At 41.5% G+C, this 27580-nt stretch overlaps 1 protein-coding gene and 1 pseudogene across 1 annotated transcript in view; one reads left to right on the plus strand and one right to left on the minus strand.

Annotated features, from left to right (window-relative positions):
• Positions 1–27580, minus strand: part of Nudcd3 (NudC domain containing 3) — a 109286-nt gene that overhangs the window by 38309 nt on the left and 43397 nt on the right. The window contains exon 3 of the mRNA XM_076836600.2: positions 39–171. Coding sequence (XP_076692715.1) covers positions 39–171 — 133 coding nt within the window. The remainder of the gene's footprint in view (positions 1–38; positions 172–27580) is intronic.
• Positions 27101–27570, plus strand: LOC143405904 (V-type proton ATPase 16 kDa proteolipid subunit c pseudogene; annotated as a pseudogene).

Here is a 27580-nt window from a genome sequence, read left to right on the forward strand (position 1 = left end):
TCAGACTGGCTGAACCATTCCCTTGCCCCAGCTGTTACCTGCTTCCCCTTTACCACGTGCTTGGGCACCGGCACCCTGACCTCCAGGTCAGTGTAGTCCTGCGACCAGGTGTAATTCTCACGTACAGCACCGTTGTAACTGTCAGGGTTTTTCTGGAACTGCTCTTGAATCCTAAGAAAGAATAAGAAAGAAGAGATGCAGCCAGGCAGACATGAGCAGCAGGCCCCGAAGGCAGCCTGGCATATTCCACTCTAACATCCTGAGAAGTAACAGACCCAAGTTTCATGTCAAGCTCACTTGCTTTTGCATCTGCAACCCCCTCTATTTTGGGAGGATTTCCTTTCTGATCCTTCTACATGGTTTCCTAAGAAATCACAGGACAAGAGAAAAGCTACAGAAAAGAAACCCATATGTGAATCCTCACATTTAGGAAAGCAACTATGACCACCATCAAAGCACAGCCGGGTCCTGCCAGCTGCCACAGTACTCAGAACTAGGCCTGCCAACTAGTCAAATATGCTCTCATTAACAAAATCCTTGCTCATGGAAGCTTGGTTTTTCTTTCCTTTTCTTTTTTGGACTAGGAATTGAACTCAGGAACACTTCATCATTGAGTTACATTCCCAGTCATTTTTATTTTTTATTTTAAGACACAACCTCACTAAGTTGCTTAGGGCCTCAAATTTGCAATCCACCTGAATCACTGGTATTATAGGCAAGCAACACTGCCCCAAGTGGTGCTTGATTTCTTATACACTGCTTGGCAGGGCCTATATTTTTAAAAAGGCAAAACAATTTAATTCTGCAACTATCAGACTTCAATCCTTTTCTGACATTGAGTCTCTATTTTCTCTAGTAAGTCAAAGCCAAAGGACTGCATTACGCTGTTGCATCATTAGTAAGACATAAGCTACATATTTACTAAGATGGCCTAAAAAAAGCCAGTCAACCAAATCCCTTTGAATATCTGTTACAAACAATATGCAAACATGCCTAGCCAAGAAGCTGATGTTGAAAATATCTGTCATAAAATTTAACAATGTTAGTCATATACATACTTAATTAAAATGAGGTTAGACTCACAATTCCACTTACTCATTTGAGGATCTAAGTCACAGACAAAAGCCTTAAAACAGAAGAGGCAGCCAGACACTGAACATCCTGAAGTGAGTATACTCAGTCACCTTCTCCAGGGCCTGCTCAGAGAACAGCAGATGAAATCTGGTAGAGAGCCCCATGGACCCAAAAACAACAGGTACACGTCCTTTCAATCATGTGGGAAAACAAAATTTCATTTGCTTATATCTGTGCTGATGGAGACATAAAACAAGGGTCAGGAAGGGATGGTAAAAGAGGATATCCTTTTTCTGGCTAAAATTTTGAGATAAGAATATATTTGCCCACTTTGGGTGTGCCTATCTCTATACATGCATGAGGCTGGGCCTTCAATCCAGCCCAAGTTCTCTGAGCTGGTTAATGATGGCTGTTAAAGGTTGAATTGTATCCTCCCAAATGATATGTCAGAGTCTTAACCCTCAAGAGCTAAAAATGTAATCTATTTGGAAAGAGGATCTTTACAGACGTGATCTGGTTACAATGAGGTCATTAGAGTGGGCCTTAACCCACTATGACTGGTGTTCTCAAAGGGGAAACATACCCAGAGAAGAAGGCTATGTGAAGAGAGGCAGAGATTGAAGTGATGAGGCTACAAACCAAGGAACAAAAAGGACTGTTGGCCACAGCCAGAAGCTGGAAGACGCTGGAAGATCCTCTCCTACAGCCTTCTCAGGAAGTTTGAGGCCAAACACCCTAATCTCTGATTCCTGCCTCAGAACCATGATAGAATCAATGTCATTTAAGCTGCCTTTCTGTGGCACTTTGTTGTGGCAGCCCAAACAACCACAGTAGCTAATGGAATTGATTTCAGAGATGAAACTCAAAATTCAGCACTGAATATTAGCAGGACCAATAAGTATGGATGCCAGCCTGAAACTGCCCACAGGGACAGTAATGTACTGCATGGAGATGACACACAGGAACCAAGAAACACAGAGCATGTTTGCCTCCATGATTTGAGAAAACAGGGTGGAGTGAAGGCAGCAAACGAAAGATAATATATATGCAATCAATAAACTGTTTTCAAAGACTAGTTAGACTATTTAAAGAAAGCTTTCAACATACTATAAAAATGGAAAAAGAGATCTGTAATTTTTATGTATGGTATAGCCTCAACTTCTAAGAAGAAGAAATGATATATGTGCATATACATATAAAAAAAACTGAAAGGAAGCAGGTTAAATCTCTGTTGTTAGCTCTGGTAGTAGATTAACAAAGAATCTGACCTTCTTCTTTGTACCTTTAGGTATTATTTCAAATTCCCTATAATATGCAGACATTTTAACCAACAAGAAAAAAATAATTCTCTTCTGAAAAGTGTCAACAGGAGGCAGTAATGTTCCCTACGGACCTAATACCCAGTGCCCTCCTGAATCAATCCCAGAGTCCCTTGAATCAGGATGAGGAGGAGCAGGGATAGCCAGAGAGACTTGCCTAGCTACCAGTGTCCACAGGACCCTCCCATGTGAGCTCCAACTGAAGCATTAAGCTCCCATCTAATATGGACACACATGAACATCAATGAATGACTCTCCAAAAGAATAAAAGGCAGCAGCAACACCCTCTAAAGCTGGGAACTGGGAGGAAATAGATGTCCTTCACAGATAGCCTACATCGATGTTACCTTGTGAAATTAATCAAAATTATGAAAACATTAATAAAATATCCACACACACACAAAATGAAAGCCAACATGGCCTTAGCATTTGACAGAGATCAGAGAATAAACATAAAGACTCCTCAAAAGTGGAGAGAAGGGGCTGAGGATGAAGCTCAGCAATACAGTACTTTCCTGTCACATATAAGGCCCTGGGTTTGATCCCTAGTACCTTCAAAAGAAAGGGCAGAGGATGGGGGAAGATGGTCCTCTAGAAAGGAGAAAATGTAAAAGGGAGGGGCTGTGGACAGCTGCTCCAACACAGAGGACACTCACTCCACCAGCAGTGACATGGGCTCTGCTCCTCTAAGGACAAAGGGTTGCCAGTCTCAGTCTGGTGGGTATCTGCCAGACTGATCCCATGCCCTGCTCCCAAAGCTCTATACTCCTGGAGAGAACTCTGGTAATGCATGACCCACCTGACCCATCCTCCCTCCGAATCCTCAGTTCCCTTTGCATGGTCCTGCAGCTTCCTTCCAAAGGAGACAAGAGAATCACTCCTTTTAAAACAGCCCTAGCAAGTTGCTGGGTGCTTTTTTTAGCACTCTGAATCCACATTCTCTTTAAATAAAACTGATTATTTCCAGCCAACAGTATATAAAAATAAGCGTCCTGTCAAGTGCAGGTGGCTCTGGGCCCCTCCAAGTGAGAGTCCGCTGGCCACCCCTGCAGCTGTGGGCCTAGGGAGGCGGGTACGAGAATGCACCAATGCTTAAGCACCAAAGGTGGGAGTAAGACAGTGAGTCAGCAGCCAGGCTGCAGATTATGGAGCAGGTCTCAATGAGGCTCCCACTACTGATGAGCTGGGACAACAAGATTTTTAACATCTTAATAGAAAAATGAAGAACCGACCCCACAACCAGCACTATGGCCACAGATCCTGTCTCTGACTGCCAGACCCTTCCAGGCAGAAAGTCCTTCCCAGCAAGCCAGGGCACTTCTGCATTGGGATGAACCAGAAGACAGTCACCTGCAGAGGTGGGTACAGCATGCCAGCATGTAGGAACAGGACTCGTGCTTGGATTGGGAACCATCCCACCCAGTCAGCCTATCCCAGTACTACCAATGGAAACAAAAAGTCCTCTCTCCTTCCATTTGTTTTTAAAAGCCTAAGGATCACAAAAAAAATTCTGGATTTAGAACACCAAGTACCATTTAGTGCCAAGTACAAAAAACGATGAGCAAAAAGAAGCCAAACCCTCACCTAAAGATATTTGTCAAGAAAGATGGAGCCCTAAACTGGCAATGGATTTATAACTCAATGGGGCCATAAGTGCTGCCTTCAAGCTCACATTAGGCATTTATTATCTGATAGAAGAAACCAGGGGTTGGCTCTCCCAAGTCATGGTCAAAGTGAAGATGTCAGTAGCAGAAAATTGGGCCTGACACCTTCCCATCCCAGAGCACAGTGTTGTTGCCCATCTCCTACCCTCCAAAAAGCCGTTCCTTCATGTCTTGTAATCAATTCTATCCACACTTTAAACATTCATACTCACCCTGCGTGTGATACAAAGACCACAACCACTTTGTCAATTATAACATCCTATTATCCTTGTTGCCCTGAGTCACCCCAGCTTTGACTACTCACATCACACCTCACCACCCACCTGAACTCCACTGCCCCTGCACTTTTAGGAGAAGCACTACAATATGTATGTGCTCTGAAATTTTGTGTCCCCTCAAAATTCACACTGAACTCCAATCTCAAAGTGATGTCTGTAGGAGAGAAGGTGTGGAGGTGATTAGTCATGGAGATGGGCTCTCATGAGTGAGATTATGTCCTTATTAAGACACCTCAAAGGGATTCCCTCCCTCCTTCCACCATGTGAAGGAAGATCCATAAAAGGCACCATCTATTTAAAAAAGATGGTGGAATGATATGGACATCATTTCCCTAAGTACATGTATAAAGACACGAATGGTTTAAATATACTTTGTATACAATCAGAGAGATGAAAAAATGTGCTCTGTATGTGTAATATGAATTGTAATGCATTCCACTGTCATATATAACAAATTAAAATAAAAAATAAAATTTAAAAAAAGGCACCATCTATTGAGCAGCATGCTCTGAATAGACACTGCATCTGCCAGCAACTTGATCTTGAACTTTCAGCCACCAAAACTGTGAGAAATAACTGTCTGTTGTTTATAAGCCACCCAGTCTATGTAATATTTTTACAGACTCTCCAGCAGACTGACAGTGTATGTCTAAATGTGGTATGTGCACATGTGAGTGTGCTGTGTGCATACAAATTATACATGTGTGGTGTGCATGCCTGCAGCAGGTGCATGCCATAGGTACAAGGCAGTCAGTAGAGAGAATGGATCATTCTCTCCATTCACTCTCTCCATCTCTCACACACAATTCCTTCTCTTCTCACTGACCCTATATGCCCCATGTGAGTCACAGCCATGGCCTTTCTTGGCCTCTTCTTCTACCACTGTGACCATGTGGTCTTCAACAACCTTCTATGGTTCCCCATAGGCCTGGAGACAAAGTCTAATACCTCAGCAAGGCCCTAAAGATACAGTTTTAGTTGTCATGGTTTCTCCTCCTCCCCCCAATTTTTTCTCTGCTCCTACAAAGGAATCCTCCTCCACGCTCTGTCAACCTCTTCCTGCCTATGCTTAGTCTCAACCAAAGATTTAACAAAATCTTTTCCACCTGGTGAAAATATAATGACTTTTCTTCCGGGATTCTTCCATTTCTGAAGTATTATAAAGAAGGCCCACCCTATGGCCCACTGCCCTGCTCCTGAAGCCTCCTACTTGTCACCTGCCTGGCCCATGTCCTGTTTTTTTTTGGTCTCACCTTCTTGGAGTGTCCACTCCACATATTCATCCTTGTGTGCTACTCTCAATCCCCTAACATGACACATGATGTTTACACTCTGGCCCTGGCCTCCCAGTTGCCATGCATACCCCAGTCCTAGCAACACAGATGCAGCCTAGGACACAGCCTATACTTATATACCTTCAACTTTCTCTCTTACAAAGGGATAGGGTCAGACTGGGTCATCACTCCAGGCTTCCCATCCAGCTTCCCAAGCAGCTCTCCTGCAACTCTTCCAGGTCAGCTCTCTGCTGGGCGGTATCTCTACCTCCTGCTGGGATCTTCCTCCCCTTCTTTACAAGCTCCTTTCATTGCTACACATGCTTTACTTCTAAGTTCATGCTTCTGCATTAACAGTGATGTGAACCCTCAAGAGGCCAAAGCTGTGGACACCATGTCACCTCAGCCAACTACACACCAGGCGCTACTGCTACTGCTGGTGCTACTGTGGCAACTACCACAGACCATGGACTCTGGTCTCAAAATGTCCTACAATTCAAAGTCTCCAAGCCAGTCCAGTCCCTGAGCAGTCAAGGGCTTTCCCTCAATATTGTATTTCACATGCCTAGTGTGTCTGTGGGATTCAAACCCTGGTCAAGCTTGGCATTTCTGTGCAAAAACAGGTTATCTTGAGTGGGTCACTGGGTCTCTCTATGCTTTGGTCCCCTGATCTATAAAATGAAAATACTAACAGTATCTGTCTCAAAGGTTGGTGGGAGGAATAAATGAGATAAATCATGTAAAATGGCTAAAATTGGGTCTCATGACACTATTCTTATTATTGAGTACTTGCCTATTAGAGAGCCTCTGGCTATGGACAGAAGACTCACAAGGCAATTTGTATGAATAAGGGATGACTCCTGACCCTCTGAGACATTTTGAGAGATATATTATACATTGTGCCCAATAATTCACACTCTTACCCTTGAGCCTCTTTTTCTAAGAATTTAACATCAGTAATGTTTTTTACACTTGATATCACCAGTTTAGCATCTACCATGATTAGTTTTCCAAGGACAGTAGCTGACCTACTTCAAAGATGATGGTAATCCACCAAGAGGGGTCCGTGTTCCTCTAGAGGTAGCCAGAATGCACAGGGAAAGCCTGAGCTGCATATCCTCCCAGCAAGCAAGGAAATCTCAAAGATCTGAAGGGTCGTGTTGGAAGGATACATGAGCCAATTTCAAGGGGCTTCCACCAGGATATAATCCATACATCAAAAACCATAAAAAGTCAAGAGTGGACTGAATCACAAAGTACATTTAAAGTCCATGAGTTCATAAAACAAAAATCCAAGGGACAGCTTTGGCAAGAGTACAATTTTTTCTAAAAATTCATTAGTAAACTGATAGGAACCATAATTCTACAAGAGTCAAGGTCCTAAATGAGAATTCTAAATAATAAATGAAGAAGGTAAAACAGAATGAGAAAAATTACAATCTTGTGATATATGATAAAAACAATGAGTTGGCAACATTCCTCTACAGCTAAGCGCCAGGTGAAATGCTGATAGGAAACCTGCTGATGGACTGACCCAGAACAACCTCAGAAGGTCTGTGATGGCCTAATGCCAAACACTAACTGGGAGATATTCTGCCTCTAAACATGGGCCTAAAATCTATTTAAACCTAAAGGCTTAACCACCAACTGGTAGAAAAAATGAGGGGAAGAAAAACATGGTCACCAAAACCACAAATACACAACAACCAATCAACCCAGATTCTGATAAATTATACTAGACAAAGTCACAAATTGCTTTGACAAATATGTGGCATGGGATAAGAGAAGAGAAATTAATCTAAGTTAAGAGTCTTAGAGACCCAGTGACCAACTGCAGTATTTAGAGCTTACTCAGATGCTCATGTGAGGGAGGAAAAAAAAGAAAACAAGAACAAACAGACATTTTTTTTTTTAAAGAGAGAGAGAATTTTTTAATGTTTATTTTTTTAGTTTTCGGCGGACACAACATCTTTGTTTGTATGTGGTGCTGAGGATCGAACCAGGGCCGCACGCATGCCAGGCGAGTGCGCTACCACTTGAGCCACATCCCCAGCCCACAAAAAGACATTTTTAAGACAATCAGGAATAAGTGAACACAGACTAGGTATCAGATGATTTAAAGGAATTATAAACTTTAAAGCTATGATAATTACATCAAATTTAAGTTCTTATTTTTACTGAAGTACTTACGAGTGAAATTATATGACGTTTGGGATTTGTTCTATCAAAAACAAAACCAACAAATGTCTGGGAGAAGAGAGAAAGATGAAGCAGGAAGCATAACATGTTGCTAAGTGATGAAGCAGGTCGAAAGTTTCGTAGGCGTTCGTTAGCTATTCCCTCCTTTTTTGAAAATATGAAGAATTTGTCTTGGCTATACACGTAGGAGTAGAACTGCTGGGTCAAAAGTGTATACCTGTCCAACTTTAAGTGATAATACCAGACTGTTTTCCAAGGGACTGCCCCAACTCACCTTCACCTGCAATGTAATGCTGCAAACCCACAGGAGCCCTGCTTCATACTGTCAGAATTTGTAAATCCTTGCCAGTTATAAAATATAAAACAGTATCTCGTATAGCCTTCCTTCCTACCCCCCACCCCCAATAATGGAGACTGAACCCAGTGGTGCTCTACCACTTAGCTACATCCCCAATCCTTTTTATTGTTTTTACTTATTTTGAGACAGGGTCTTGCTAAGTTGCCAAAACTGTCCTCAAACTTGGAATTCTCCTACTTCAGCCTTCTGAACAGTAGCGGTAGTGGTAACATGTGCCACTTTGCAGCCTTCTGAACAGTAGCAGTAACATGTGCCACTAGCCTGGATCTCAGTATAGTCTTTTTTTTTTTTTTATTTTTTTAGTTGTAGATGGACACAATACCTTTATTTTATTTACTTTAAGTGGTGCTGAGGATCAAACCCAGTGCCTCACAAATGTTAGACAAGCACTCTACCACTGAGCCACAACCCCAGCCCCTCAGTATAGTCTTAACTCACTTTTATCTGCTTACTCATGATGCTCCTTCATATGCTTATTGGCTATATCTGTGAAATTCCGTTCATGTCATTTGTGGTTTTACTTGTAATTCCTTTTTTTGTGAGTGCTCTTTATATATTTTGGTAAGAATTCTTCATTGGTTTAATAGTTTGTTAAGACCTTTTCCTGCTTTGCAAGTTGTCATTACACTTTAAGATATCTAAACACGAGCTCTTTGTTTTAATATAATCAAATGCACCAATTTTAGTTCTTCCTCAAGAACTAAAAGGGAGTTGAACCCATTTTCTACCAAGAATATGTTCTCATAATTTTTTCCTTCTCTGTTTGTTATGAGTCATTACCCCCTTTTCATTCCACCTTGGTTTCTTTTGAATTCCTTTCTTCTCTTGACCAGATTTACCAGAAGTTTGTCTGTTTAACATTTGTTTTGTCCAAAGAATCAATTTCTGTCTTTTTTGACCTTCTGTGTTGTGCCATGCAGCCTAGCTGAGTAACAAAGAGTCCCCTGCAGCTCCCTTGTCTCTGAATTGCCTCTGCTAGGCTGCTGCACTCTGAACAGGCCCTCAACTTATATAGGCAACATTCCAGGGACCAGGGTAGCCTTTTGGTCCTATCAAGCCACCTGAGCAGTCAGGAGATTATCTGCTATAGGTCAGTCAGGGAAACTCACACTTTTGAAAATTTGCTTTTAGTTTTATAGTAACTGCTTAAAACCCCAGCCCTATCTCTTAGTCTTTAACTCAATATTCTTTTCTTATTCAAAATCAGAAGCATTAATATCAGCTTTACTAATTCAACTCCCAAAAAGCCAAACTGAGAAATAAAGCCAGGGAAAACTACTACCACTCAAGCTTTTGAAACCCCCAGTAGCACAATTTCTCAAAAACATCTTTCTCTAAAGTAGGGAAGGTGCAAGTGCTTTTAGCCCAGCATCAGACAGGGGTCAAAGAAGGGAGGCAGGGTAATGCAGCGCTGCAAAAGAATCCAAACACCTTCATGGTCTCAAAGTCTCTAGCTCGGGCCATGGCACAACTGTTCCCAAAGATCCATCAACTCTATAATGGAATCCATCAATTCAACCACAATTTACAACTCAGACCTGGTAAATCCCTCCTTCAAATCACAGTTTCACAGACTGGCCTCACCTAGTCCTGATCTAGACCCTCACCCCAACTTTAGTCCCAATCCATACCTCTACACCTAGTCCTAATCCAGACCACTATCCTCGGTACAACAAAAGGATTAGAACAATAAGACTATAAATTATAAACTGTTGGAGGATGTATGCCTCAGAACAGTGTTTTGTATAAAATCTCCCTGTGGATTAGAACTGAACAAAGTGGAGTGAACACCTGCAGATGCACAGCACAGAGAAAAGAGCAAGTTGTTTTGTGAATCCACCTGTATGTGTTACCTGGGAGCCTTGTCATATGCATTTCTCACCATGACTGCAGGTTGCAGTCAAAGTCTGAAAGTCACTGGCCGTGAAAACTCATCACACAGCACTGCAGTTTCTCCTGCACCACAGAAGGGGCAAGGAGAAGGCAAGGAGGATGTCACATGGTCAGAGATCATCTAGTATCTTGTGAAGAAATGAACAAACAACAATTACAAGCACTGCTCAAAGAGTGAATACCTCAAAAATTCATTTGCAGGAAAATGGATGGAACTGGACTATATCATGTTAAGCAAAATATGCTAGACTCAGAAAATCAAGTGTCATATGTTTTCCTAGCACATGTAAAGCACTGGGTTTAATCCTCAGCACCATATAAAAATAAAAATAAAACAAGGGTATTGTGTCCATCTACAATTTTTAAAAAATGAATGAAAGGAAGGGTACAAAACTCTTTCTTACAGAAGAGCACCAACTTAAAATGAAGGAAGAATTAGGAAATCGCTGCTATACTATCACAGTAATAACACTGAATGAATCTGAGAGCAATGGAGTTTAAGGGGAAACAGGGTATTTAAGTATCTACCCAAAGACATTTATCAGTTACTGGGCAGTTTTAACACATGCTCATAAATTCCTTGAAAATTTTCCATCCTCCTAGGAGGTGGATTAACTTCATGCCCTGGCATGAGACTGGACATAATGACTCCAGTGAAGAAAGAAGAAAATAGGAATACATCAAGTGATGGTGCAGGAACCTGTAGACAGGCCTTGGTCACATGATCCAGGCTAACTTTAGAGAACTAATGTGTGTTGACATCATGCACCCTATGTGAAGTGTTAAGAGGGGCATGCCCTTCTTCTGTGTAATTAATAAGACTGGAGTTGGTCAATTAGATTTCAGTCCTGGATACTGAGTCACAGTTCCAAGCAGAAAGATTTAGCATCACTTTTAACTCAAGATTACTGTATTTACTCTTTTCCTCCTTTGCCTCCCATATTTCCCCAGTCCCACCAATTCTGAAAAGCAAATAGAAGGGCTTTTTCTCTCTGCATAACTCCCCGCTGGCTGCCATTGTTCATGGCACTTGACATAGCAAGTGCTGGCAATGTCTTTCCGTTTGCTTTATCTAGAAGGTGGTTATTTCTGCTCCTGCTGTTTTTGGGGGCGAAATTGTTAGCGATCTTCCAACAGGGCGTTCCATAAATAACCAACTTCTATTTTCACAATAGTTAGTGTGTGGAGGGTGTTGGTTTCTTTTACTCATAGTAGAGCAATGATGGGTTTTAAGCCTAAATACTTCAATATGGAATAGTGAGATGGTCTTTTGTTTCCTGGGGAATATCAAATCCTGGAAGGAATTTCAGTACCTACAGTTACCTAATCTGTAGAGCTTAAAATAAGCTTTACACCGTTTAATTTTGCTTACCACAGCAATAGCACCAATCTATTCTGTCTGAAATATGGGTGCATGAGGAGTGAAAGCAACCTGCCCAAGGCCTTGCCATGCCCCACTCACTCTGCCTAGGCACTGCCTCGGGCTCCTCTGCCCATGCTGGGATCCCAGGGTCCCAGGATAGGGTTCTGCAGCCAGTTGGCCCATCAAAGATTGCCCCACCTGCCATCCATAAGCACTAGCCCAACACCTGCCAGGTTCCTGCACTACTGCAGATGCCAGGGGCACATGAGGAAATAAAGTAGAACTCACAAACTCACAGTCAATTGAAAGCCACAAAGTGGCACCTCAAAACCCCTGGTTGCTACAGTGACAACTTGGGACCCAGCTCTCTACAAACCCACTGTGATTGTAGGTTCATGCCTCCATTTCCACACCTGTAAAATGGGGTTGTATGAGTGCCAGTCCCAAAACTGCTACTGGGTTAATGAGTAGGTAGATACAAAGTTCTCAGAACAGCATCTGACTTAAGAGTGTCAGCTGCCACCACCTCTGTTCATATCCAAATAATAATCTTATCAATGTGGATTACCAATATTATTAATATTATTATGATCCAAAGAAGAGGCTGTCATACCAGGTGATATCAGTACAGGACTTTCTAAATCAGAACTCAGAATTTAATCACAAAGTGATCATAAGTCACTGCAGGGTTGAAATGGAGTGACATTATTTGATTGTTTTTAAAAAGTCACTATACAATTGACATGTGGAGAGTGGGCAGCAGAATGCTAAAGAGTTTGGATCTAGAGGGTGTCTGGGGGTACCAGTCTATAGAAATGGTACAAGCCTGAGGGTTTAAGAATGTATGGGGGACTAGGGTTGTGGCTCAGTGGTAAAGCGCTTGCCTAGCATGCGTGAGGCACTGGGTTCGATTCTCAGCACCACATACAAATAAATAAAATAAAGGCCCATTAACAACTAAAAAAAATATATTAAAAAAAAAAAAAAAAGAATGTATGTCGGGTATGGGGTATACACCTGGGAAACAAGTGACAGAACCAAGGACTCTAGAAACCAAGTGTGGGTGATGGCAGAAACTAGACTCAAGTTTACCTTGACCTGCCCATCTGCTCCTGTCTCAGCTCATTTGTCCTCTTGCCTTCAAGCCTCTATCAAAACTGAACTTCCTTCTTAACTAAAAGAGAGAGTGGGGCAGGGATTTTTCCCTTTTCTTTACAGCTCCTTCTCACTCAACATCATGACATCAAATATCATATTTTATTCAAAACATAGAGAGCAGTCATTTTTTCACTGGTTCATTTTACATTAACCAATACAGCCACAAGGGATTATTTATAGTTGTTATGCAAGCCCCATATGAGATTACAATCTTCTAGAAAAGAGAACAAAATATATCTAGCACAGTTTGCAACATACCTTGCATACAACTGGGACAGTCAATATAAAAAACAGAACTTACAAAATAAGTGCAATAAAACTGTATAATAATTTTCTAGAAGACATTCTAGAAATGTCTAGGATTCCTAGGACATTATTAAACAAGATAAAAGTAAACCAAACTCTGAGTTTTGTTTCTAATTTACAAAAACATCTCTGGAATTCTAAGGACTGGATGCTGTTTAATTCAATGTCCTCTACTGTCCTAGTAAGGATCTGGAGGCTGGCTTCTGTTTAAGACAGTTGAGGAGGCTGGGGTTGTGGCTCTGCAGTAGAGCGCTCTTGCAAGGCCTTGGGTTCAATCCTGATCACCACATAAAAATAAATAAAGGTATCATGTCCAACTACATCTAAAAAAATAAATATTAAAAAAAAAAAAAGACAGTGGTGAAGAGTCCCTACCACAACTCAAGGCCCAGTCATGTTCTCCTACAAGGTGTCAACTTTAAGGTCAGTCTTCTTTATGAATACCAGCCTCCTCTCATTATACCTTGAAATGCTTGTGTTTGTAAATAAAACTGTGCAGCTGAAATGCAAGAATATAATCTATGGTATTTTATTCAAGTGACATCCCAGTGTACTCATCTGAGAGCAACACACTTAGATACATCTCAGCTTCATGAAAAGCTATCACAAAATGAGACAAGCACTTTTTCTATAAAAAGAAAATCTACCCTGTTGAGAACAATGTTTGTGGAATAAAGAAGGCTCAGGCCAGTGTCTGCAGGTACAGGATTCCAACCACTATTTTCACCTTCTCACCTCACTGCCTTGTTATATCACCTATTACCAGACCCACCAAAAGAGGTAAAGCAGCCCCTTTGTAACACACCACCACCTTTTATCTGGGAAGTCACTCATATAAAACAACTTTTGCTCCCCCCACCCACATGCCCCAGATCTGGGGAAAGTACATGTAAAGAACAGAAAACTGTCACGAATGCAATAAACTATTCAATCCCTAAGGATCTTTGTACAGATACAGCACTGTTTGAGTCAGCTTTTTCACCACTGTGACCAAAGGACAAGAACAGTTTTTAGAGGAGTTAAGAGTTTTAGGGAGCTCATGGTTTAGAAGTCTCGGTCCATAGATGGCTAACTCCATTCTCTGGGCCTGAAGTGAGGCACAACACTGTGCCAAAAGGGTGTGGAGGAGGATAACAGCTCAGGACATGACAATAAGGAAGCTGAGAGAAAGAGAGAGAGACTAAGCTCCACTCACTGGGGACAAAATATATACCCCAAAGGCACACTCCCAGAGACCCACTTCCTCTAGCCACACCCTACCTGCCTATAGTTACTACCCAGTTAATCCCTATCAGCAGATTAATAGGAATAACCCAATCATTTCACTTCTAAATCCCCTAGAATTGTCTCACACATGAGCTTTTGAGGAGCAGCTAATATCTAAACCATAACAGGTACTGACAAATAGTCACAAGATGATAAACAAAAGAATGTTTAAAAATGCACCTTTCTGTGGTGTGAACATTGTGGAGTGTACTCATACAAACCTAGATGGTAAAACCTACAATATATCTTAGCCATACCGCTTATTGGTCTTAGGCTACAAAACTATACTATAGGCAACTGTAACAGTGGTATTTGTATATCTTAACATATATAAACATAGAAAAGGTACAGTAAAAAGACAGTACAAAAGATTTAGAGTGGTACACCGCTCTAGGGCACTCACCCTGAATGCAGCTTGCAGACTGGAAGTTGCTCTGGTGAGTACATGAGTGAGTGGTGAGTGAAGCGCAGGCCTAGGATGTTACTAGATATTACTAGACTATATAAACACTGTACACTTAGGCTACATTGTTTATAAATTTTTTCTTCAATAATAAATTAACTTTGGTTTACTGTAACTTTATAAAATTAATTTTTTATAAAAACTTTTTGACTCTTATAATAACATTTAGCTTAAAACACAAACACATTATACAACTGCCCTAAAGTAATGTAATATTGTATATTAGTATCCTTATTCAGTAGCCTTTTATCTGTTTTTAAGTATTTAAATTTTCTTTTTATATTTTGAATTTTTTTTTGTTAAAAACTATGACACAAACACACACATTAGCCTAATCCTATATAAGGTCAGGATGATGATCGTTTTAACTGTCTTCTACTTCCACCATCTTGTCCCAATGAAAGGTCTTCAGAATAGACCTTCCTATGTCCCATTCCTATGGTAACAACATCTTCTTTGGGAATTCCTCCTGAAAGATGTCCCTGAGGCTCTTCTTGAGGTGGCACTCTTTCCAGAAATATGTCCATAGGGGTTTGCCTGGTTTCTTTTCAGCATCATAGATTTGCTATAAAGCAGATAATAAACCATCAACATTCTTCTCTAGTAATGAAAACCTTTGGGTGTTGGAGCCATGTTTTCAAATAGCAGCTTGTTGAAGTCTGCAAAAGCTTCTGCTAAACCCTCCTCTATGAATTTTCTTAGAGGTTCTTCTTTTTCTTCTCCTGTACTTTCCTTTTCCCTTGCCTCTTCTTCAGCCATACATTCACTAAGTGTTAGGAATTTTTCAGCCTTATTATAATCTTATAAGACCATCATCATTATGCAGGATATGACTATACATTTGCAAAAAGAAAATGCCAACAAACTCAGGAATTTGCTATTCAATGGAATCTTAGGGTTAATCCTTTTTTATAAAGAGAAAAATTACTTTGACAGAATCCTAATTTTGAACATTTGTAGAAACACACTTTGGCATCGATTACTAAGCATCCCTAATACTAATGCTGAATCCTGTGGGCCTGTGAAGGGTTCCTGCTCCCACCTCTAGCAGTCCTGTACATCAATATCCCTTTGTCTCTAAGATCATCATGCTCTTCATACACTCATAACTCACCCTTCCCTAAAATCAAACAAAAGGATTCACAACTCTTCTTAAATCATCCTCTGTTCAGGCCTGCACTACCTTTTTCCTTATTTTTTCCAATTAAAGATCCTGAGTCATGTTCTCCTCACCCTACCTTCCACCACACCTCTCTGCTCATCACTAGGGACTTCCAAGCCTCAAATCCAAACCTGTCTTCTTATAACTTCTGTCCAGCTGATACTGCTAAAACATCTGATATCAATGCCCTTACCCCTGGACTTCCCGGGCTTTCCCTCTCCCCCAACCACCACATGCACTGCCACCTGGTTGCTTTTGACCAACCTTTCCTCCTGCCCTGCAAGCTCCAAAGGACATAAAATCCCTGTGACTTGCACAAATAACCCTGAGCCCTAAATAGCTTCCTGATGTATGTCTTTCCTGGTCCATTATCCACTCTGCCTACTACCTGCTAATTTCCTAAAGAACCAAAACACAACAGTCTTGAGTTATAGACCACTGGTGTTTCTACTTTCTAAAGTCAAAACTCCAATTCTTTAGCATGTATCTGGGTCTTCACAGTGTGCAAATGAAAGTATGGTTCCTTTCATTCTCTTCCCCCAGGAATACAGAAATGTTAACATTATTTTAATGCCATCATTTATTTGCACAGGTTATTCCTTCTGGCTGGGTGCTTTTCCCTTCTCTCTCTCTCTCTTTTTTTTTTTTTAATATTCATTTTTTAGTTATCAGCGGGCACAACATCTTTGTTTGTATGTGGTGCTGAGGATCGAACCCGCACGCATGCCAGGCGAGCGCACCACCGCTTGAGCCACATCCCCAGCCCTGCTTTTCCCTTCTCAATCTGTTAACTTCCAATACCATCTTCTTTGGAAAGTCTCTAAAGGTTTCTCCACACTGACTGCTTCTTAGAAGGGTGAAGGGGTGACTGTGTATATCCCCACAGGTGTGCACGTATCTGGCCAGATTAACACAACACAAACAGGCATATATGCAGCTGGGAACTAGGTTCAGCAGCTCTGAGTTGTTGTGAAGTCCCATGAAGCAATGCATTCCCTAATGAGAAAATGAAAAGCCATGGCAAAGAGTTATTAAAAAAAAAAAAAAAAAGTGAGATTTAAAGCAATACACATCTCAAGAGTTCCAAATAAAAGAAAAGAGGAGGCAGCACCACTTAGTGCTTAAGGGCATAGACTTTTGTCAAAAATCCCTGCTTGGCTACTGTCTAGCAGTACAATGTTGGACTAGTTATCTCTAGCTCTAAGCCTCTGTCTGCTCATCAGTAAAATGGGGGAAACAGCATCTTCACTACAGAAGCTATACAGAGCTCACGTGTGCTCGACATTCTACACACTTGCCTAAGACAATTTCAGTCCAATTTTTCTAAAATTGAAACACAAGGCTAAGCTATTCAAGTCCAAGTGGATGCCCTGGCCCATCCTTCTCTTGCTCAGCAAGATGTGGTCATATTCTCACAATGACAAACGAGGATTTCCCTGAGACCATTTTGGGGTCTTGGGTAAAATATTGCTGTTTTCATCACCTGAGATAACAGCTCAACATGGAAAGGATGGCCACCCTCAAGAGCAGCAAATGCAACCACTGATGACAAGGCACCATGGGAGCACTCGAGTCAGCCAGCTTAAATCTCTGCAAACAGTACTTTTCCATTCTCATTAGTTACAAGCTGCCAGGGAATTTTAGCGCTGAACAGAATGAAGACAGGCTGGAGAAACAGTCCTACTATTTATAAAGTCTCAGTGTTAGCCAATTTGATCCTCTTCTGCATGTAAATGGGCTAAGATCCTCCAGACAAGCCTGTTTTGATAGGGCTGGATATCTGCCTAGGATACCCAAAGACCCAGGCCATAGGCCATTCAACTGGAGTCCTTCCAACATGTAAGATGTAACTGTGTATTTTGTTGTCTTGGTTTCTATTTGACATCCAGGTAACAGATTGTCTAACTCGCTACATACCCACCAGTCACTTTTTATTGTCTTCCTTAAATGTATTTCAGAGGAAGATCTTTAACAAATGTATAATTAGTAATCCTTATACAGTTACCTTTTTTAATGATAGAACTGCATACTCCATCAAACATAATTGCATGATTTAACTAAAACTCACGGGGTGGGGAGAAGTAAATAAGCAATACCTTAGAATTCCGACCTGGTTTCTGGCAATATTCATCAAATTCATTTGAGAAATCTTTGTAGTAAATTATACAGTTTTTCAATAAGTACAGCCTCAATGAAACAAATGCCATAAAGTCAAATTTGACAAAAGAGCATTTGCTCAGGCTGCAGAGGAAAAGCAATTAGTTCTTGGCTTAAAAAAAGCCTTTAACAAGAAAGAGTATTTCATTTCCTGGAGCAGGCCTAGTATAAGCAGAACTGAAAGTCCATCAGGAAGTGTTGACATGGGACAGTCCAGGCATGTTCAACAGCTGTGACCTTCACTTACCAAAGCCAAATATCTCCAGATGAAGCATTAAAAATGCTTCTTTAAATGACATTTGTCATCTTCTATGGTTTGAATGTGTCCCCTCCAAAATTCAGGTATTGAAACAATGTAATGGTATAAGAGGTGATTAGGCTATCATGGCTCCTCCTTCATGAATGGGATTAAGGCCCTTATAAAAGAGGCACATCCCAGCATTTGGCCTTCTTGCTTTTCTTTTCTTTTTTTTTTTTTTTTTAATTAATTTTTATTGTAGGTTGTTCAAAACATTACATAGTTCTTGATATATCATATTTCACACTTTGATTCAGGCCTTCTTGCTTTTCCATCCCTTCCACTATGCAAGGACACAGTTTTCCTCCCCTTCAGACAATGAAGCAACAAGGAGCCATCCTGGAGGCAGAGAGAAGCCCTCACCAACACCCAACTTGCCAGCACCTTGATCTTGGACTTTCAAAATTGAGAAAATGATTTACATATAAATTATCCAGTCTCAGGTATTGTTATAACCATAGATCCTAGGTGATGTCAAGTTCATACCACGGACCACCCATACATAATAGCAGTGCAAGGGGATGAAGAAGGACAGGCCACCAGCAAGGGGTATCTTTGCCTCAGCACACAGGACTACATGTAAGATTCACCACAACTGTAGGGGACCGTCATCTCCACAAAACAGGTTCCTAGAGAGGCTAAAGAAACAGTCAAAGGTTGTGAACTCTGGGTAACTGAGCTAAATCCTGGCCTCACCCCTATTCTCCAAGATGCAAGAAGTCTACCAGGTCCTTGACTGCACCTAGCAGACTCAGGGACTGAAGATGGAGTCAGATCCTTAACACTCGCTGCCACACTGTGGTCATTCTGTGATATGTTCATGTGACCTCCAGATTCTACTATCCTTGCACTTAATAGGTTTCTCTCCTTTTCCTTATTGCACTCCTGCCAGTCCTTTTGGGAGTCTAACAGGCAGAAGCTAATGTTAATTCCTGGTTTACAGCACACAATGAACATGAGCATCAGCAAAGCCTCTGGGAGCCATGGGCTGCCTTTCCATCAGTCTTCCCATAGGCACTCCCCAGGACAGATGACCCTGCCTGCCCCAAGAGAGACATGGAGAGTGACCGATGACCTGACCAAAGGCTCTTCAGAGAGTCCCAGAACATTTGTCAGAGGCACTTGAGAAAGAGTGGGTGTGATGTAATTCCACCTTAAGTTTAATTCACAGGTGATGATTCCACTTCCCAATGTTGTGGCTCTGAGAAGACTCTTGGCTTCCCTGATTTCAGAACTGTAGTCAAACCACAGGGGACAGTAACATCAGAGAGAAATTAGACTCTGCTGACACGTGGGAACTGTCTCCACAGTAAAATCTAGTCTAAGCTGACTGACAGATTCCTGAGTCCCCCCATTATGCATAAGCCCAGCCACATGACCCATCCTGACCAGAGGCCCTGTTCTAGCTAAGGCAGGAACTAGACATAGACTGCCTACCACCTTCACTGTCCCATCCTCACTCCAAAAGAACAGATGTAGAGAAAAATGATCTGTAGGTCTTTCTCCTCAAGGATATGCTCACTTTTTTCAGGATATCAAGAGAAACACAGTGAAGTCATAACTCAGTGCTGACCTTGGGCAATGGGGAGAATGGTAGGATCCTTCACAGACAAGATCCTGTAGATTTGCAGGATATGAGGACAACCAAGGTATAGGGCCAAACACAGAGAATATGGAATGAGCCACAGATGTGCAGTTTCATGCTCTGGAAGTGAATAAGTTTTCCAAGGGAGGAGATTACAGCAAGAAGAAAGACAAGGGCTGATTATAGACATATCTCCAGAACACCCACATTTAAAGGGTGGAAAGAAGATAAGCCCAAGAGGCTGAAAGACTAATCACTGGGAGGAAAAGAACCAGAAAAGCACAGAAACCAAACGCACTTATTTCAAGGAAGAGCAGTCAATAGCATCAAATGTGGAGGAGATCAAGAAACTTGAAAACTTAAAGAAAGGTCACTCACTCTTGCCCCAAGAAACATTCCACAGTGTGAGAGAGCCAGATTTTTTTAAAAAAAATTTTTAGCTGTAGATGGATATAATACCTTTATTTATTTTTATGTGGTGCTGAGGATTGAACCCAGTGCCTCACACACACAAGGCGCGCGCTCTACCACTGAGCCACAACCCAGCCCAAGGGCCAGATTTTAACTTAAAAAGACAAAAATCAAACTGCTAACACAAGAGTAAGAGACAAGGACTGGGCTGAACCACGGACAAAGAAGGAAGACACAGGATAAAGAAAAAGGGAATAACTTGCTTGAGGAGAGGTGTGGAATAAGGAAGGATTACCCTTCAAAAATATAGATGACAAAAGAAAATGGAGGTGGGGGGACATTTGGTGATATGAGCCTGTAATCTGAGCAACTTGAGAGGCTGAGACAGGGGGATTGCAAGTTCAAGGCCAGGCTCAGCAACTCAGCAAGACCCTGTCTCAAAACAAAAAATTAAAAAAAAAAAAAAAAGGGTTGGGGATATAGCTCAGTAATATTACACACGCATACATGCACACACGCGTGCGTACACACACACACGCGTGCGTACACACACACACAAACACACACACAGTTCAGTGATTAGGAACTAAAGGTGTAGCTCAGTGGTAGTCCTGGGTTCAATCCGTAGCATCAAAAAACAAAAGTTCAGGAAAGAAGGACAGTCATTTCAATAAATGATACTGGCCCAACTGAACATCCTTATACAGAGATGAACTTTAAGCCACACCATGCACCATACACTAAAAATAATTCAAAATCTGAGACTATAAAACTTCTCATAGAAAAAATGAAGGAAATATTTGTGACTTTGTATTAGGCAAAGATTTCCTAAATGTGACACAAAAAAATGTGATCCATAAAAGAACAAATTGATATTTTGAATGACATCAAAAGACTTGTTGTTCAAAAGGCAATTTGGGGCTGGGAGTGTAGCTTAGTGGTAAAGTATGTGTTTAATGTGCACAAGGCCCTGAGTTTGATCCCTAACACCACCAAAAAGAGAGGCAATGTTAAGAGAATGAAAAGACAACCCAAAGACAGGAGGAAATATTTGCAAATTATATATCTAATAAAGTATTCATATCTAGAATATACAGAGAACTCTCAAAACTTAGAAAGAAAATGAACAACCCAATTTTTAAAAATAGACAAAAGATTTGAACAGACACATCACCAAAGAAGGTATAAAGAACTGCACTATCATTGCTTATTAGGGAAATGCAAATTCAAACCACAATGAAATACCACTGTGCACCTATGAGAATGTCTAAAGTTAAAAAGACTTAAATATCAAATGCGATTAGGATGAGAAGCCACTGAAACCCTAAAATGCTGGTGAATGGTGGCGTGCCCTGGGCAGAGCCTCCCCTCCTAGGTTATTCACAAAAAAATGAAGCATCCATCCACACAGATTTGTACACAAATGTTCCTTCATAGCTTTGTAACAACCAACAGACAAGTGGATAGAGAACAACAAGAACAAGCCAATAAAAATAAATCACTGGGCAAGGGTTGTGGCTCAGTGGTAGAGCTTGCCTAGCATGCGTGAGGCACTGGGTTTGATCATCAGCACCACATAAAAAATAAAGGTATTGTGTTCACCTACAACTAAAAAATAAATGTTTAAAAAAATGAATCACTGTTATATATAACATGGTTGAATCTCAAAATAATTATCCTGAAAGAAATCAAACCCAAGAAAAGTATATACTTTGAAGAAATATTTGTACACTCATAATCATAGCAGCATTATTCATAGCAACTGAAAGATGGAAGCACCCAATATCCATCAATGGATAAATGGATAAACAAAATATAGTCTATCCATACAATAGAATATTATTCAGATTTAAAAGGAAAGAAAATTCTGATGCATGGATGAACCTTGAAGATATTACACAAGGCAAAATAAGTCAGTCACAAAAAGGCACTGTATGATTGAGTAATCAAATTCACACAGACAGAATGGGGACTGCTAGGGACTGGCAGGGAAGTGAGGTGCTGTTTAGTGGGGACAGTCTGAATTTGGGAGGATGAAAGAATTCTGGAGATGGATGTTGGTGACAGTTGCACAACAATGTGAATGTACTTAATGCCATTGAATGGTACATTTAAAATTGGCTAAAATGGTAAATTTTATGTGCTATGTATCTTACCACCATTTTTTAAAACTAAGTTTTTTCAAGGTGCATTCTTATGATTCTACCTACACAATTCTAGAATACATAAACTAATCTGTTATGACAGAAAGCAAATAAGTGGTAACCTAAAGATGAACATGAAGGAAGCCAGCCACAGAGGGAGCACATGGAGACTCTGGGCAATGGTTTCTTATGCATGTATACACATCATAACTTACCTAATTATTATACTACAAAGACATGCAACTTAGTATATAATACATAAGAAAATAAAACAGGCTAAATTGAAAAGAAGGTGGGCAAAGAGGAAGGACAGAAAGGGGAAAGGAAGTCAGAGCAGTATCTGTGACAGCTAACAGAGTCACCCCAAAAGAAAGAACACAAAAGTATGCACTGTGGATTTCAGCATAACATCTCTTTGTGCAGGAAAAGTATCTAAGGAAAAGGAGAAAAGGCCCAGGGGAGAGAAAATATCACTGACGAGGAGAAAAATGCCTTTCCTGTACCATATGGATGACACAAAATTTTGAGCAGTGTGGCTCAAAACTAAGTAAGAACCAGAGTGAAGGCAGATTCCCTGAGACACGGGTAAGAAGGTTCCAAGGACAAAGACAAAAAAGGTTCTATGACTAAGGTAAGAAGTCAAGACCAGGTATAGAGATGATAGAGGCACAGCACTCCACCAGGACAATGAAGACAGCCCCACACTGTCAAGACAGCTTGAAGGAGCTTCCTCCTGGGGTGGCACAAAACCCAGGAAGTCAACAAAAGAACAGGAGCCGGCTGCAGCCAGGCAAAGGCTCACAACGTTGCCTCTGTACCTCCTTCTCCTGTTTTAGGGAGCAGACAAGCAAGGTTGTAATGTCACTCCTTTGCTATGAATGGTTTGATTAATATAATCGAGTCAGAAGGAGCAGGAAGGGCAGACAGAGAGACTGACCAGGCAGCAGAACTAGCCTTTTGGCTGCCCTGTGGCTCCTCTAAGGGAGAACTCACATACAAACCGTTGATGTCTGAGGCCAGGAATGCAGACTCACTGAACTCTTAAGTCCTTCATATGCTGAATCCCACCACTTTTTGCTGTTCTGGGCAGCTTTGAGAAAGAACCAGCTGTGGGGTTAAAGTGGCATTCCTTTCCCAGTCCAAGAACTCAGTGACTATTATAGAGGCACAGCAAGGTACTGCATAATAGTACAGACTGCTGGGAAGAAGTGATTTTTTAAAAAAAGCTCTATAGAACCCCATGGTGGGCCCTGGGAAGATAAGCTCACTAAGTCACTATGAAGAATTTCTTTCTGGACTTTATTGTCCCTATAACTATAAATCTAACACCATGATAAGTGTAAAGATGGTGCTAAGACTGGCAAGGCCTCTGTGGCTCTGAACAGCAGCACACCTATCCAGCAAGGACATACCCAGGCAACATCTAACACCCACAAGACCATGTGCAAAAGGAAAGGCGGTGCGCAGGAGTATGAACACCCCAACACCAAGAGGCTGGGACTGCCAAACATCTTTAAATGTAGAGAACAAAACTCCCACCTCCAAAAATTTGCAAAGAGCACATGAATAAAATGTATTCTCCACCTCAGTCACATTACTGTTGATCAAATGAATTTGACTCCTTTCACCTGCTTCCTACCCAAGGCAAATAACCACTAAAACCAGCATTCTCCTCCAATGAGGTCTGCCACCACCTCTGCCCTCTCCTTCCAATTCTTTAGCCTCAGAGGTCATTGAGGCCTTAATAGGACTTTCCTATTAAATCTCTGATGCAGAAACCTCCAGACTCACCTTCAATCTGTCCTATCCTCTTCTACAGCTACTCTTCTCAGCCCTCTTCTACCCCTTGTAGACCTCCCTCCTTTGCTCTCCTCACTCCCTTCAGGGACATTTCACTGTCATGGCCACAACCACTTTTTAAGATGATAACTCCCAACTCTAGCTCAAATCTCTGTTTATTTCCCAGAACTTCAGAACCCACTGCCAACTGTCCACTGGAATCTTCCATTTATATCTCCAACCATCCTCTCCTAGCTGAAAACAGACATACATTTCCTATCTGCCTGAAGAAAAAGGATACTAGGGACCAGGATTATCTTTCTATGTATTCCTATATCCCTCAAGCCCTCCTTCCCATTACTGTCCAACCCCCAACTCACATCTCTCCACCAGCCTGGGCCAGGATAGCCACCTCCTATAACAGGGACTTATAGGCTGCTTTGCTAAAAGCACTGTTTTAGCCCTGCAATGTCCAATGGGGTAACTAAAAGCAGAATAAAAACTTGACATCTCTGCCTCCATTGTGTTACCAATCTCCTTTCTATCTTAAACTTTGGGTGAGATTCCTGCTCAACTCTGCACATAGAAATGTCAATCATTTAAGGAGTGTCTGTTTAAAAACTGGTAATGCAAGATTGATTGGCCTTAAAATTTACCTACCTCTCTCGTTCTCCTTTAAGGCTGATGACACCAGATAGGAAATAACTAAGGTATTTTCAAGATGGCGGGGACATCATAGTCAGAAAATTGTCAACTGTCCGCTTTTACAGCATCCTGTTTCAGGTAACTGGAGTAGCAACTGTAAGTTACCAGTCACTGTCCTAAATCTAAAGGAACTAACTCCATCCTGCCTTTCTGTTGTCCTTTTCTCTAAGTCATTCTCTCCTGCAGTCACCTTGGATTTTAAGAAAAGCAAGCCCTACAGGCAGATCACCCCTGAATGCACCCACCCACCCAGTGGAAGCAATTATCCTGTAAGAGAACTGAGGCTGTTTCCCCACTAAGTAGAAGCAATCATCTCGTGATGGGAACAAAATTGTCTCCTCAAGCAGTAACTTCTCCAGGACTTCACAGAACCAGACCTATCATCAATCTGACCAAATTTGATCAAGACCTTTTAACTATACATCTCTCTTGCACCCTTCCCCAATTCCTCCCAAACCTGAAGCTCACGTCAATACCCCTAAAACAGGGCTGAGGATGTTTGGTTCCCTTTTGTCTTCCCAGTATGGCAATACTGAATATTAAATTTCTTTCTTACTTCACCATTACTCTTGCCATTTCATTTTCTTTGGGGACAAGTGACCATACTGCTATACTATATGTACCTGGTATATTGACAATCCCTGACATCAGCTCCCTGCTCCTGGCCTGGGATTCCAGCAACACTCCCAGCCATGCTAGCCTTTCCCCTCTCCTTCCCTCCCAATCCTTCTGGTGTATAATGAAGTGTATAAGAGCATGCATTTTTGTGTGTGCATGTGTGTGAGTGCATGTGTGAACACATGTGAGAGGTTGTATGCAAGAACACTGTGTAAGGGTGAGAGAGCTGTGAGAGCAATGTTGAGTGTATCTGTATGTCCATCTTCTCAACAATGCAACATTGCACCCTTGAATCTAGAACACAATATCATGTAAACAATAATAAGAATCACTTCCGGGGGCGGGGAGGGGGGAGCTTTTGGAAACTAAGAATGATAGCAAAGAAAAAATCAAAACTTCATGCGAGGACTAGAATACACAGTTGAGGAAATCATGTATGGGTTTCCAGGAAAAAGAGCAAAAAAGTCAGAGACACAGAATATAAGAGGAAGAAAGGGAATAAAAGAACTAGTGAACCAATTCCATAATTACAGAAGATCTAGACAGCAAATAAAGGGAAGGAAATTACATGAATTTAAGGGAATCTATAAATTCAGAGATAAATGACAAGACTCTGTAGCTAAAAACTCAGCAAGCACCCAGTACATAGGATTAAATTAGAGCCAAACTCAGATAAAGCATAATGTACTTTTACAACACTGAATGCAGGAAGAAATAAGAGCTTATAGAGAGTAAAGAAGTACATATTATACCAAGAGCAAAATCAGAAATGTATCAGCTACCTAAGAGACATGCAATAAGCCAGAAGAAAGCAGAGCAATGCAGGGAATATTTTCAACTTAATATTCAATTATCAGTGATGTATACATGCAGGCATGTGGCAGTGTGACCAGCTCACCCTAATTTGCCTGGAACCATCAGTCCCAGCTATGGTTTGAATATTGTTTGTCCCTTCCAAAACTCATGTTAAAATTTATTCCCCATTACGAAATTTAAAATTAAGAGGTAGGACAAGGTGATCAGGGTTCTGTCTATATGAATGACTACTCCATTCACGTGATTAATAGGTTAATAGGTTAACAGGTTATGTTGAGAATGGGTCCGCTATAAAAGCCAGTTTGGGTAGGTCTCCATATATTCCTTTTCACCTGAACCATCTCAGGACTCTGTCAACAAGAAGCTATCAACAGATGTGGACCCCTGACCTTGAATCAGAACTATAAACCCGAATAAACCTCTTTTCTTTATAACTTACCCAGAACTGCACCTATCCTGGACAAACCATTTGCTAAGAACTGACTTGGTTTTAAATTAAAACTCCCATGTCCCAAGAAGCCCTCTCTTCCAGGAAAATCAGAAAGATGAGTAGAACTAAATGAGGTCTCAAAAACTTTCTTTCTCATAGTTATTTTCTTATGAGGATACTAAAGGATGTTCTCAACCAAATGATTAAAGCAAACAAAGAATAAAGACCACAGCTTGCCTCACCCTCAATGGTGAGAGACTGAAAGCTTCCTCCCTGAAGACCTAGGAACAAGAAAAAGATGCCTGCGCTCACCTCTGCACCCCCTGGTTGGCCCGCTGTTCTTAACCAGCTGCAGCGCGCTGAGCTTGTCCCTGCCCGGCATGTCCGAGACCAAGAACAACCCTGAGTATGCATCGTTCTTCTTCGAGATCATCAGCGCCTCGTCAGCCGTGATCTTCAGTGCCCTGGCTGTTGCCTATTGCATGCCCAAGAGTGGCATCGGCATCGCAGCTGTGTAAGTCATGAAGCCAGAGGGGATCATGAAGTCCATCACCCCGTGTTCATGGCTGGGATCTTTGCCATCTATGGCCTGGTGGTGGCAGTCCTCATTGCCAACTCCCTGAATGATGGTATGAGCCTCTACAGGAGTTTACTCCAGCTGGGTGCAGGTCAGAGTGTGGGCCTCAGCGGCCTGATAGCTGGCTTTGCCATTGGCATTGTGGGGGATGCTGGTATTCAGGGCACTGCCCAGCAGCCCTGACTATTTGTGGGCATGATCCTGATCCTAATCTTGACTGAGGTGCTTGGCCTCTAAGGTCTCATCATGGCCCTCATACTTTCCACAAAGTAGCCTCTCAAAG

This window comes from Callospermophilus lateralis, chromosome 1 (assembly GCF_048772815.1).
Source record: "Callospermophilus lateralis isolate mCalLat2 chromosome 1, mCalLat2.hap1, whole genome shotgun sequence".
NCBI classification, from domain to species: Eukaryota; Metazoa; Chordata; class Mammalia; order Rodentia; family Sciuridae; genus Callospermophilus; species Callospermophilus lateralis.